Source organism: Halyomorpha halys, unplaced genomic scaffold, assembly GCF_000696795.3.
Source record: "Halyomorpha halys isolate HHAL.00 unplaced genomic scaffold, Hhal_1.1 Scaffold852.1, whole genome shotgun sequence".
In the NCBI taxonomy this organism is placed as follows: Eukaryota; Metazoa; Arthropoda; class Insecta; order Hemiptera; family Pentatomidae; genus Halyomorpha; species Halyomorpha halys.
This window is the reverse complement of record NW_027111393.1, coordinates 155,545-169,878: the sequence shown is the minus strand read 5'-3', so window position 1 is coordinate 169,878 and position 14,334 is coordinate 155,545. Positions and strand designations below refer to the sequence as shown.

At 30.2% G+C, this 14,334-nt stretch overlaps 2 protein-coding genes across 2 annotated transcripts in view; one reads left to right on the top strand and one right to left on the bottom strand.

The window, feature by feature from the left end:
- Positions 1-2,290: 2,290 nt before the first annotated feature.
- Positions 2,291-12,725, top strand: LOC106686629 (CWF19-like protein 2). Its single transcript, XM_014430020.3, has 12 exons — positions 2,291-2,491; positions 2,622-2,804; positions 3,430-3,636; positions 5,137-5,459; positions 5,543-5,714; positions 6,140-6,397; positions 6,478-6,543; positions 6,629-6,820; positions 8,259-8,375; positions 8,441-8,596; positions 8,695-8,877; positions 10,861-12,725. The coding sequence occupies exons 1-12, from the start codon at positions 2,402-2,404 to the stop codon at positions 10,981-10,983; spliced, it is 2,070 nt and encodes a 689-aa protein (XP_014285506.1). The 5' UTR covers positions 2,291-2,401; the 3' UTR covers positions 10,984-12,725.
- Rpn12 (regulatory particle non-ATPase 12) overlaps positions 10,993-14,334 on the bottom strand; it is a 6,316-nt gene continuing 2,974 nt past the window's right edge. Inside the window, exons 4-6 of the mRNA XM_014430021.3 lie at positions 14,107-14,299; positions 12,558-12,743; positions 10,993-11,198 (exon numbers count right to left, since the gene is read on the bottom strand). Of these exons, the coding sequence (XP_014285507.1) occupies positions 11,061-11,198; positions 12,558-12,743; positions 14,107-14,299 (517 nt within the window). The 3' untranslated portion in view covers positions 10,993-11,060. The remainder of the gene's footprint in view (positions 11,199-12,557; positions 12,744-14,106; positions 14,300-14,334) is intronic.

The window sequence follows — 14,334 nt, the reverse complement described above, 5'->3', positions numbered from 1 at the left end:
GAAACTGTAGTGGTGAAAAAAAAAATTGTTTATTATATTCTATTATTGTATATCTTTTTTTTATGATTATACCATGAATATGTAATGTAAATATGTCCGATTACGGATTGATAAGTATGCTGTGTGAGATAGCAACCTAATGTATTTAGGCAGCATATATGAATAAAGTATTTCTCCGCACCTCCGAAAACACATTAATGATCCCCGATACAGAAATTTGAAAAGTTAAAGTTCTAGTAGGACTTTTACTATCTCAGAATTTATAATAAAAGCTCAGATTTTTTTTTATAATTCCGGAAAGAACTTTTTTAAAAAGGTTCTTTCAATAAGTTCTCGCCTGACTTTTATTCATAAATTCCTAGTAATATATAATATATATATATATAAAGTAATATATAACTTTTGAGTTACATTAACAGGAACTTTTTGAGAAAGTTCAATAATTGTTTTTAATATTGTATTTCAGAAGTAAATGGTCAGAAAAACGGAATCTTACTGTTAAATTTTATTTTTAAAAGATTTGAAAGGACCCAACCATTTTAATAGAATATAATAACAAAGGGAATTTCCGAAAAAGGCATTTAAAAACGTCATCGATTGAGTAATTAAGAGACCTTTCTTGTATCTTCCTCTTCAGAAATACGGTCAAATTTACAGCCCTCAGCCCATCCAAGGACGTTGCTAGAACATCTTACTGGGCGGGGGTGAAAACCTGAAATTATCCAACAATTTTGACAGAAGTCCTCAACTTTAGGAAGGTCTGAGCTACATTTTAATATCGTCATTTCCACGACGACTTCTCTGGAAGAATCTATGCCTTCCAATCTTTAGAGTTCGCTCACAAAGTCTTCGTATTAGTTTAAAGCTTCTCGACCTTTTTCCTTCTCTACATGCATTGCTTCCAAAAATCCGATGAAGGACCTTCCATTAATAAAATAGCAGTTGATGCACCATGGCTTCTTTCGTTAGTTTTTCATATAGCAATATATTATTATTATATTAGTGTTAATTTAAATATTTTCGAAGATGTAGAAAATGAATGTTAACTTATATCAATATGCGTACACTTCAGAAACTTATAAAGGAACCATCATATATTAGAAATCAAAAGGTTAAAATGAATCACAACTCGAGTAATAGGTGCATATAAAACTTTTATAGTAATCCTAAGGTCTTATTTAGAAGAGAGATACTTCCGGATTTGACAGGGCTCATCACTATCCTCATATTTCGCAGCAGAAGCTGGAATTCCGCAGGGATCTATACTAGCGCCTTTATTACACTTTGTATACCTCCGATTTACCCACAATGGAGCACACTCTCACGGCCACATTTGCTGACGATACAGCCATTTTAGCCAAGCGTGGCGACCCACCACAAGTCTCAGAACAATTACAAATACATCTAGCTCACATTCATGGTGTATCAAATGGAAAACAGGGATAGACATTGAGAACCAGTGTAAATCAGTGCAAATAACTTTTACGCTCCGTCGTGGTCTATGCCCTCCTGTTTTTCTAAACGGACGAATTTTAACCCCGACAGACACAGTAAAATACCTTGGATTGACATTGGACAAACGACTTACATGGACCTCCTACATAAAAATAACAAAACAAAAGCTAAATTTCCAACTTAAATTATTATTTCATCTTTTAAATAAACGATCAAAATTACCACTTTCAGAAAAACTAAAGACCTATACTTACCTTCACAGACCAATTTGGACTAACGGTGCACAAATTTACAGATATGCCAAAAAAACTAACTTACTGAAACTGCAACAATTTCAATCAAAATTACTAAAATTGATCAGTAGCGCTTCCCCCTACATCAGTAACAAGAACTTGCACACAGACTTACGAACTCCTTACGTATAAACAACCATTAAATCATTATATAAACAGTTTCACAACACACTTCCAATACACATTAACCCTCTAATTCAAGGACTATCAACACTAGACTTACCAGATACGAGACGACGTTTACGAAGGAGCTGGAATAGGGACCTCTTAAATTGATTTTTAAATTTCAATTTTAATGGAGAGGCATCATTGGATGACCTTGACCTTCATGCCATTGTCTTCTTTTATTTATTTATTATTATCTTTTCTCTCTCTCTGTACATCTCATTCGCTGGTTGTAAAAATACTTTTACAGTTGTGAATAAAATAAATAAAGTAAAAAAAAAAAATTTTATGCTTAATTGAATTCAGTGACGTATTTCAAATATTAAAGCACGAGAACTCGATTTGGAGTTTACATGCTACCGATCTAGCTGGAGAATTGTTTACAACCAGAGAAGGTTTGGTAAATAAAGTGATAACTTGTGTTTTGGTTTTAATGAGTTTTCCCTGTTTATACTGCATTTAGTTTAGGTTCCAGATTCTAGTGTAAAATGGGCAAAAAGGATAAGAGAGATCATAGACACAAAAGAAAAAAGGACTCTCACAAACATAAAAGTAGACATCGTTCACCATCAACCTCTGTTAGTTAAATTAGAATATTAGTTAATGACTAATTTTTTTAAAAAGATTTTAAATTTTGAAATTTGTCCAAATTTTATTTATATTAAAAAGACCTATTTTCTTTGAGTTAAATAATTATTCAATTCTTAGAGTACAAGCAGTGAAGAATGGGTGGAGAAAGCTGCATCTCAGAAGTTGCCAGATTCCCCAAAAGTGAGGGATGAATGGATGTCCATGGATACATGTTTTTCTGGCAAAACAAGAAAGGAACTGAATGATGAGAAAAAGAAAGATTCTGACAAGTCAGGAGAACGAGTCAACATCTTGGATCAAGTAGTTTGAAATTTTTTTTTTTTTATATATATCTTTCAGATTACTTTAAATAAGCAATCATTATATTTTATATTTATAATCTTTATAATTTATTTTCCTATATGTACTCTGTTTTTGAATTCAACATGTTTAGCATATTTTTTTTTATAAATTAATCAATATAATTCTGTGATCAAATGAAAAAGGATTATTTGTAACTTTGATTTTTCTTCAAGATTAGAAATTGTAAATCAATTTTTCTTAGCATTCATTTCTGTGGATTTCTGCTTACAATTTTCCATCCTTATCTCATAATCTAATATAGCAGTACTTAAGAAATTTTAGTACCCTTTAACCATCAACAAATGAGACTCTGTAGTGTGAAAACAACTTTTTAAAAGTAAAAAGTTTCCTAAAATTTTTTTGCATGAGTATAGAATTATACATTATTGAAATTTTGATTCTTATGATTCACATTATTTATCTCTGCTATATTAATATGAGAAGGTTAAAAAAAAATAAGGATAGTGAGTTTAGATATGTAAGATTTGGAAAATAATTTTATATATAAACTACTTAGATTCTTTTATTGTTATTATAGATTTCATATCTGAAATGCACTTAATGTTTATTATTTATTTTGCAGCTTGGGCAAAGCAGTCGTGAATTGAACCCATTTTGGAAAAATGGTGGGACTGGTTTGCCATCAGAGTGTGAAACTAGAAAGACCACAGTTTCTTCTGGCGTAGGTGATAATGGAGTGCACTGGCTAAGGAAATCTCTAGAAAGAGCAAAAGAGAAAGCAGATGAAGAAGGAAGGAGTTTAGATGATGTCATATCTGAGAGATGGGGAGTAAGTTGTAATTAAACTATTTCGCATTTATTTATATACATGTATTTATACATTTTTAAAGTTCTCGTTTTTTCTTGGAATGAAAATAAATGAACTGGAAGATTGTTGATTGACTGTGTATATTAATGAATGGAATATTGTCCGGTATTTATTACTACATAATATATTTTAATTAATGTATGATTATGTTAATTATCGACCCTACCAATTGATTTATTAAATTTATTTATTTGATTTGATTAAAATAACTAATTTATTTTTTTGTTAAGAGGATAAAAAGAACTTATCGAGTTGGCATAATTTCATTATGACTTTGTTATTGATGTGTTATTTTAATGTGATAATTTTTCAAAGTATTTTATAATAATTTAAGGCAGAGACAAATGAGACCTTTTTCTTATAATAAAAATTGAGAAAAACTTTATCTGGCAATGAGTAAAGGAATACTATTATTTTAACTTGATTTGGTCACAATGAATTCAAAAAGTGGTGAATGTATAGTTATTAAATTAAAAATACTGCAAATTGAACTTTGCTTTTTTCTTATTTTTTAAGGAAGTAAATTGTAACAAATTAAATTAATATTAATCCTTTTAACTTATGTAGATATTAAAATTCCCTATGTTTTTCTTATTTTCCTATCCCATTAAGTTCTAATTTTTTTGTTGCATGATTCATTATTACTGTATTATGACTCTCAATCTGCATCGATAAGAATTTTTTTAAACCCATCTATGCTCAACATTGTGAAAATGCAACATTAATTGAAACATATTTTTCCTCAACAATGATTTTTATTTTTAGATTTTTTTTTTTTTTAATTTTAACTTCATCTCAATTAATGTTCATGTATAAAATATTTTTTTATCAGAATACAATGATTTTTGGGTATTATGAAATTTTTCAGAATTGTTGATTTCAGAGCCTGTTTTTTAGGAAGTTGTAATTCTTATTCCAGAAACTTTCGTCATGAATACGCCCTCCTATCACCTCCAAAAAAAAAATCTTATTTCATTCAATATGCCTCTTATTCAGTTTCTTAATTGATTGACTAAAATTTATTTTCTCAGATGCTCTGTACTTTGTTATAATTCCCAACAAGTGGCAATGTGGAATGATCAAGCCCTTAGGATTCCAAATGCATTAGCTGATTAGAAACGTTATGAAGAATAAATAAAAAGAGCCTTAGAAGTAAAACTGTGAAATAGAACAGCATGATAGTCAATTTTTGTACTCCAGTCTGATGTAACCTCTTCTGTTCAACATTGCAAAAACGTAACATTTTTTTCCCCAATACTTAGAGCACTTGTTTAGGATGTCAGGAACTGATTTTCATTAGGAAACAAAAATATTTTAATTTTTCATTAGTTGGGCAGAAATGGGTTGAGGATTGCTGATTAAGAATTGTAGGGTTTTGCCTCAGAGTTCTTCATTGTGAACTGAGCATAATCAATATTAAATGTCAAACACTCATGTTAATATTTTTTCATGTTGTTTCAGTCTTTGGATGAATTCAACAGAGCTTTGAAAGATGCCGAAAAAAATGATCAAAAACAGAGCTACAGCCGATATGATTCAGATAAGAACTCTGATAGATACAGGCATAGGCATGGAAACGACAGGCATAGGCATGAATACAATGACAGGCATAGGCATGAATACAATGACAGGCATGATACAAATAAAAAAAGATTGAACTTTAAAAAGCCTGATGAGGATTCTTATAGTAGTAGTAAAACTTACAAAAATTACGAAAGCCAAAGTTCTAGAAGAAATTGGAGGAAGCCTTCTTCTAGTACAAGCTCTATTCAAGATAGTGAAAGGTAAGAATAAAAAACATAATGTTTATGGTTAAATTTTATCTACTAGACTATTATTACAATTATTATACAATTTCTTTGTTCAGTAAAGACAGAAAGGATGTTATGCCAAGTCAGAATTTACAATCAAACAATGATGAGGAAGACCGTGCTACAGTCAGTTGTGATAGTAGTGAAAGTGATGTAAAAATATTGTCCTTAAATGAATTGAACCATTTATATGCTGCAGTTTTACGGGCAGAATTGACAGGAAATACAGTTAGTAACATTTCTATTAAGTTATTCTGATATTAAATTTATATTGAAAAGTACAATTGAAGAGCTTATTTAAAAAAAAAAAAAGATTTGTAAAATATTGTCATTTTTGGAATCGAAAATCTGTATAACATCTGTTATAATATTTAGTTATGTTACTTCCAATCTACATCTTACACTTTTCACTTCCAATGACTGATATAATAAGAATAAATAAGATTCATGTAAAAATTTTAATATTTTTTATTTTTAAATAACCTGATTACATTGGTGAATGTTTTCTAAAAACATCTTTGAGAACTTGTCCTGTCCTAGGTGTCTAAATTAAGAAGATCTATCTGTATTTTCATCATGTTTTTTAATTCATTATGTTTAAGAAAACGTATTATCAACATATATTCTTAATGCTAATATTTTTCTTACTTCAGCAACTTGCTAGGAAGTTCGAATCTGAAGCAAAAATTCATAAACAACGAAGAAAAAATGCTTTGAAAAATAAAGAAATTCGTGATGACTCTGCCAACAAAGTGGTCATATTGACAGAAACTGATAGCAGAGGTTTCACTCGACCAGTCCAAAGTTTAGAAAGTGGTAATCATAGTCGAAAAAGAAAGACTGAAACACATGAAGGGCAGACGCGTGTCCGTTATTTTGCTGATGATGACAAGTATTCTTTGAAAGATATGGTACATAAATCACTTATATTATTGGGAGAGTTTTGGAGATCTTTTTTCATGATAACATGACGAATAAATAATTTTTTTAGTTTGAAAGGGAAAAATACAATGCTGTCGATGATGATCAAAGTACATTCATAAAACTTGTGGCAAAGGTATATAATTTACTTCAAAGATGAGATATTTAGGATTTCTGTAAGTTTTAATAATTATAATTTTCTTTTTTTTGTCCTTAAAAAGGAAACTCAAGATGACATGGATGTTGAAGGTGTGTTTGACCAGGCTCGAATGGGTGAAAGCAGTAAGGATGAAAACAAAAAACGGGCTAAACTGATTAAACAGCATATTGCATTAGAGAAATCTGTGGAAAATTGCAGATGGTGTATAGATGGCAAAATGATGGAAGAATGCTTAGTTCTATCAAAATCTAAGGTACATTTTTTGCTTTTCTAGGCTCCAATTTAGTAATTATAAATTTAGACTGCAAAGAGCAATACCTAATTTGCAAAAAGAATTATTTCTAGGTCATATCATATTTACAGGTCATTCTATGCCTGGAAAAATTTTCACCATTACATTTAAGATAATTAATAATGTTAAAATTATAAGATATTCAATCTGTTTCTGAATCTCACTTACAAGTCTCTTAAAGCCTATTAAAAACAAATTAATTGTCATGCATTTTCTTTGTCCTTTGTCATATCTGCACTCACTGCTGTATGGTTATTTCCAAAACTCACCTATGACCTAAATAAAATGGTTTCTTGTTATATTTGTGGCAAAACCTTCTTGGTTTTAGTCTCATTTTTCCAATTTTCGGTCCTTTGACAATAATAATTAACTAATTAGCTAAATAACACTATTTCAGCTAATAAATAATAATAAATGCTGATTTGAAGAATAAATATCCAGGCATTTTCGTGAAATGATGGCCCATTTATACACCTTAAATTATTTTCTAAATAACACAATATGATTTCTAATTGTTATTGTGTGTATCTTTGTAATTTTTATTAAATGCTTGTTGTTTTTCAATTTTGAAATTGTTTCACTTGCACCTTCTGTGCTGAAACTTAAAAGTTAGAATTTACGTAACTATTATCCTTCCAACTGTTACTTATTACTGATGCAAAACATAGCCTCTTACACTAAGGGAAGAACAGTGCCTTAAGGTTTATGAAAATAAAGTATTATGTAAACTATTTGGATTGAAAAATGATAAGTTAACCAGGGAATTTAGAAGGCTAAACAATGCTGAATTGAGGGAACTACACTCTGCATATATAATTCAGGTTATATCATTGCAGCGAATAAGATGGGTGTGTAAGGTTGGAGGGCTTAGTAACGAATGGATCCCTAAAATTTTAATTAACACTGAACGGACAGGTAGAGGTCCCAGAGGTAAATCAAAGCGTAGGTGGGAGATTTACAAGACTGGTCTGGTAGATTCAGGTTTGAAAGAATGTAGGTACAGTGCAATTGGTGGTAGTGGCATCAAACCTTCCGGTTGGCTCAGCCTTTATTATTTTATTTTAGTATCTTGATAATTAATTATAAAGTAACTGACAAGTTTAGAATAGTTCAAGTATGTTTCTTTACATCTCAATGTAGGTGCAAGCTCTGGTATTTATTGTTGCTGGGATTCTGTTGGCCTTCAGCACATTGTCTTATTTTTTCCTATTAACTTCTTGTTTCAAACCTACCCTTTTATTATAATAAACTTTGTGAAAAATAAAATTCAATTTTAATATTTACACTGTCCATTCTATATGTTAGATCAGAATTGTTGCTGATAAGTAGACGTTATCTTATCTAATCATTATTATGAACTAACAGTTTAAATTTTACTTCTTTTATTTCTGCTTTATAGGTTTATGTGGCAGCACCAACTAGCCAGTCTTTAACGGAGAGGCACTGCTTAATCATACCATATAATCATATATCTTGCGGAACATTACTTGATGAAGATGTTTGGGAAGAAATCATGGTAAGAAAACTTTATTTTTTGGATATACTTAGTCAATTTTAATTGTTAATTACTTTTATGTGTAGGAATTGCGCAAAAAAATGGTTCAGAAACTTGAAGAGGACGATGAGGATATAATATTTTTTGAAATAGCCAACAACTTGCATAAGCATCCTCATATGGTTTTACATTGTGTTCCTGTTCCAAAAGAATGTGGTGACACAGCTCCCATATATTTCAAGGTATTCTAAAACATAATTTTCAATATCTGACTTTTGAGTATTTTTGTATTACTGCTTTAAAATTTTCTAAATGATTTAACACCTTTATTTTTATGTAGAAAGCAATAATGGAATGTGAGACAGAATGGTCAAACAACAAAAAAGTGGTAGATTTGGCTGGGCGTGATGTAAGGAAAGCTGTGCCAAAAGGATTACCCTACTTTTCAGTCGACTTTGGAATGCAGAGTGGTTATGCTCACGTCATTGAAGATAATAGATTATTTCCAACCAACTTTGGTCAGGTGAATTATCAATTTTTATTTTTTAACTTTGCCAATAAAATTTGTTTTGATAATGTGGAGTGACTACTATACAGATTGTATCGACCTCAGTAAAGTAATATATAGATCTTCATTTCCACCTATTGGGGGGGGGAGTGCTGGGGTAAGGCCTGTGGCTAGTAACTCCAAAGACCCGAGTTCGAATCCAGCTGGGCAGAAAATTGTTTTATGTTACACAGTAGCCGTGAGTCAACCCTTGTGGGTTCTGGAGCCCTCCTGGGGTCCACCCAGCCTCATAAATTTGGCACCCTTAATTGGGTAAAAATCTGGCGGTCAAGCGTGATTCTGACCAAATCACCTCCTTGCACAACTGTTGGTCGAGTATTTGTACTGGATTAGTTGCGTGTGGTCTACCATAGGAGTCAGAACCCTTGGACTTCATTGACCAGCTTTTCGCTCTTAGATACTTTCTTAGTTCACCACCAGATATCGCTCTAACTAAACCTTGCTTGTTATTAGTTCTATCTGAGATATTAAAAATTTGCAAGAATGATCTGCATTGGCAACCCAATTGGGCTCTTGGTATGTTTTATTATGTGAGTTTAATGCCAGTTTTTTGTTGTTTTTTTTTGTGGAAAAAACATATGGTTACGGGAGAGGTGCCAAGGTTGGAGAGGAGGTGACCTTTGGGGAATACCAATTCAAGAATACTAATGTTTTTGTATATCTTAGCTCATTGGTAACCCAAGACAACAGACCTGAACAAGAGATTTGGCATAGGATCATAGCAGCAAATGGGTGGTATTTTTTTATGGCAAGGCAGTTCCTGAGTAGAACTCTTTCAGAAAATCAAAGCTTTGTCTTTATGAGACGATAGTGCACCCAGTCTTGCTGTATGGTTGTGAGACTTGGACTTCCTCCCGGGCTTGTGAACAGGAACTCCTGGTCTTTGAAAGAAGAATCCTCAGATGTATATATGGCGATGTTCTCATCAGAGGAGAGTGGAAAAGGAGGAAAAACTAGGAGCTGTACACTATGTTTAAGGAGTCCGATATAGTTCGAGTGATGAAAGTTCAGCAGTGAGGATCCACCAAGACAATTACTGATGGAGCCACTCCATGGTTCCAGGAGAAGAGGAAGACCAAAGCAGCGATGGGCTGATGGTGTTGCTGCTGATGCAACAAATATGCTGGGGCTTCGGAATTGGATGGCGGCTGCAAGGGACCAAGACAATTGGCGGAAGCTGCTGGAGTACGCCAGGATTCGACACCGGATTGTAGAGCCACGCTAGAAGTAGTATTGCCAATTTTATTAGAAACATAAGGAGAGGCAGGTTAGGCAACACACCTAATTGAAGAATAGTATGTGTTGATAAATATGTTTCACTAGTGACTATATTACATTACAGTTGAATATGCTATAATATAGTTTTGTTAATCTTCTCTACCATTTCAATCTTTGACTTTCTTTTTGGTTGCTTTGAATTGCGCGACCAATTGTAGTTTTCAGAAATGGCTAATGGAATAATTTTTCAATAAAATACTTATTTTAAAATAATTGACTTATGATAAGAATAAGTTTGATTGGGACTATTTAACTTGTATATAAATATAAAAAACATAAAACATTTTCTCATCTAGATAAATACTCTGACTATACAACTGAGGGTAAATTGATAAAAAATACCCATTGAAATAGAATAAAGTAATTGTTCATTTGTTTTGGGTATATTATATTTCAGAGAACAAAATTACATTTATAAATTTAAAAATTAAAAAAAAAAAAAAAATTCTGTCCTACTTTTCATACATATCCTTTATTTGTGGCTACTGATAATGAAATTAAATAATAATGTAAGATGTGATTAGCAGATTTTTGAAGGTAACTACTAAAAAAAAAAAGTTACTTTTATTTCATTCTCAATAGAGAAATTTTAAAATTTATAACATCCATTCCAGAAATGAGCTTTAATTATGTTATATTAATAGTTAACATTTGTTTCAGGAAATAATTGGTGGAATGCTCGATTTAGATCATACAATATGGCGCAAACCTAGAAGAGATTTATCTGAAAATATAATTAAAAAAGTAGAATTAATTAAGAAATTGTTTGAGGATGATTCATGACGTATAATATAGTTAAATAAATGTATATAATTTTATTATTTAGAAAAATTATTTACAAATCATAAATGAAAAAAAATTTAAACAATCATTTCGAGTTCTCTTGCATATTCCAAAGTTTGGGAGACCAATTCTTTTGATGGAAGGGCTTCTTCACTTTTCTTCTTTTCGTTCAAACCGAAGTAATAATAATTATCTTTTCCAACTTGCCAATTTTTCTGGAAAAAGAAAAAATAATAAACTAAATATTGACTATTCATTACTATTATTGACAAATTAATAATTCCAATACTAGTTACAAGTTTGAAAAAACAATACTCAACTTCAAGTTAAGAAATCTCGTTATTTTAAATAGATATCAAATTTTGAAGGAATAAACTTATAAAATACATAGTAATTAGAGTAAAATTTAGATATTTAAAAACTTATTTTTATATATACAAAATAATAATTATTTTAATTATTAGTCATCATTATTTTTGTACCCACAGTGAAGAAGTAGATAACTTGTTAAGTTCCATTTTTCAGGGCAGTGATTTTAAATTTGTGATTACCTCCTAACTAAAATAAAATTTTTAACTTGTCAACAAATGTGCATCTTCATTTCCATGGACTCATTAGTTAAATAGAGGTGCCATTTTTTTGCCACGAACAGAGGATACTCAACTACTGTACGGTCTAACATTTTCATGATAACTCGACTCATCACTTTCTTTATGGTAAGTACGGATTTTAAAAACTTAGTCGAAGCTACATACAGAGGGTATGTTATAATGAACAGTGAAGAGAAAAAAAATCTTCAGAGAAATTGTTAATATCAGGTTTTTGTTCTTCTAAACCCAGAGCTCTATTGCTTTGAGTATTGAAATACCAATTCTCATTAGTAATCAATAAATTTTAACCAATATATGTAACTTTTTAAGTAAAATGGCTAATAAAATATTTACTACCGTCATAGTATATTTTTAATGAAATGTTAATTTCTAGATTTGAAGCTTGTCAAAATTAATGTTGTCCTCGAGTATCACTTTAAATTAATCTTCGGTAAAATACCCATTTTAATACTTATCATTATTATTATTACTATTAAATTGTTGGGATGAAGCCCTTCCTCATGGGTCAAGGTTCATCATGTGAGAGATACACCAGCAATTATACAGAAATTTAACAAAATAAGTCAGTTATGAACAAAATATAGCCTACAGATATTTATATTCTCTGTCCTTCCAAGTTACCTCTAAAAGTAACTTTTTTTTTTTTTTTCAACAGCCCATGCTGTTTCTAAAACTAGTATATGGTTTTACATTATTATTAAAATATTGAAAAATTATTTTGTATAAATTGTTCAAATTTTTAATCAATAAAAAGCAAATATGTTCAATGTTGCAAAAAAAACTATTTACTTCTCTTCATTAATTCATCTCTAAATTTAAATGTAAATATATCTCTGTGGTTTTAGCTTAATATTAACAGCATAAAAAATAAGATTATGAAAGGAAAGAAGATTAATAAATAATACAACAAAATGTATTCAAAATTTCAATATAGCAAATCAAATTTATAAAATAAGGTAATACCTTCAAAGCATAATCCTTCAGAGATGAGTTGCTGGCCAAGTTGAGCATTCTAGTGGCATCATTCGCTGAGATCTTCTGGTAACTGGCTTCTAAGCAACCAGCAATTTCATTTCTAATTGTTTCGAGTAAAATGTCGATAAAAAAATTGTAACTTTCAGCTGGTACATTCCCTTTCGCCAAAAAGATCTAACAGGAAAAAAAAATCTATACATAATGTCAACAAACTAAAATTTTATTTCTAAAATAATATACATAAAAACCAGACGATTCTACAAAATAAAATCACTTTATTAAACGTACTCTAAACGCTGCTTCATGCTTAAATATCAATAATGACAAATATTTTATTTAATAACACAAAGCCCAACTATGTTTAAAATAAATTACTTAATTAGAAGTTTGTAGAAACAAAATGTATAGATATAAATTTATAATTTGGTAGAGGAACTTTGTGATAAGAATAAAATAAAGAAATCAAATTAAACTGAATCATTATTTAGACTAACAAATAGTTGATAGTTTATAAAAAGGAACCTTTATATAACAACTTTTTTCAAATCCCTTTGAAATACCCGTAAAAAATAATGAAAAATATTTGAGTAATGAAAAGAGCATGTAAACAAATATCTTTATAACAAATTTAAAAAAAAAAAAAATAAACTTTTTGTTTTGAATTTTAACTATGGTAACATTTACATAGAGAAAATGATCTCAATAATGCATAGACATATCTATCTGAGTAAGATAAAGGGATGTGCCTGATATTAAACCTTCTGCAATCCTCTTAGTCATCTCAAGTAAGTTTCGTCCACTATTGTGCCTTAATGCAAGTAATTTTATTTATACTAATTAAAGTGTATTGTACATCCCTACTACTAAAGTTGCCTGACAAATAGAAATTCCGTAATAAGCATAGAGGCATTGTTTTTTATTTTATTTTTTTCATAATTGATAAACAAATCAGTCTCAAACAAGGAATTAAATTATATATATATTATATTATTGATTTTATCGGAGTTCAAGGTACCACAGGTAAAGAGATGACAAGTACATAATTATTTTATTTAATTCTTCTGTTCCTTTTACATTTACCTTTTCTTGATAGATACCTTCTTTTAACAAACAAATTCATCTTCACTTTCTACTTTGTCTACTTCATTTACTTTCACTTTCACGTGTCTATTAAATAGAAGTATCATTGTATTTCAATTATGATGTGTTCATTATTTCAATGACCACACCTGTTAATTGTTTTAAAAAGGTTGATGTCTAAACAATTTGTTATTCTGTACCAACCTTAGATAACTTGTTACCTGATTAACTATACTTATCAACTTCTCCATGGTAGGAATGGATATAGAGATCAATAAATAAACTTATCAACCTCAATATAATAAACTTTTAGCCATCCAAATTTCAATACTATAACAGTTTTTTATAAACCTTCTGAGACTCGTTATACCGAGGTTCCACTGTTGCATGAACAATATAATAATGATATAATAGGAAAATACCAATCTTTAGCCAATAAAAAAATAGTTTCTGATACCTTATTATAATTTCCTTCCATTAAGTATTGTTCAAGAGAAAGAGGATGTCTGATGTAAACATTACTCTGGATCTGATCCGATGGTAATAATTCTAATTCTGTATGAAACTCGGCTACCCGATTCTGGGATAGAAGCAAGAGTAAATTCAACCCTAACAGCTGATACTTGTAAGCTGATTCAGGCAGTTCATCTCTGAAAAAAAAGAAAAGATTTAAGCATATTATATA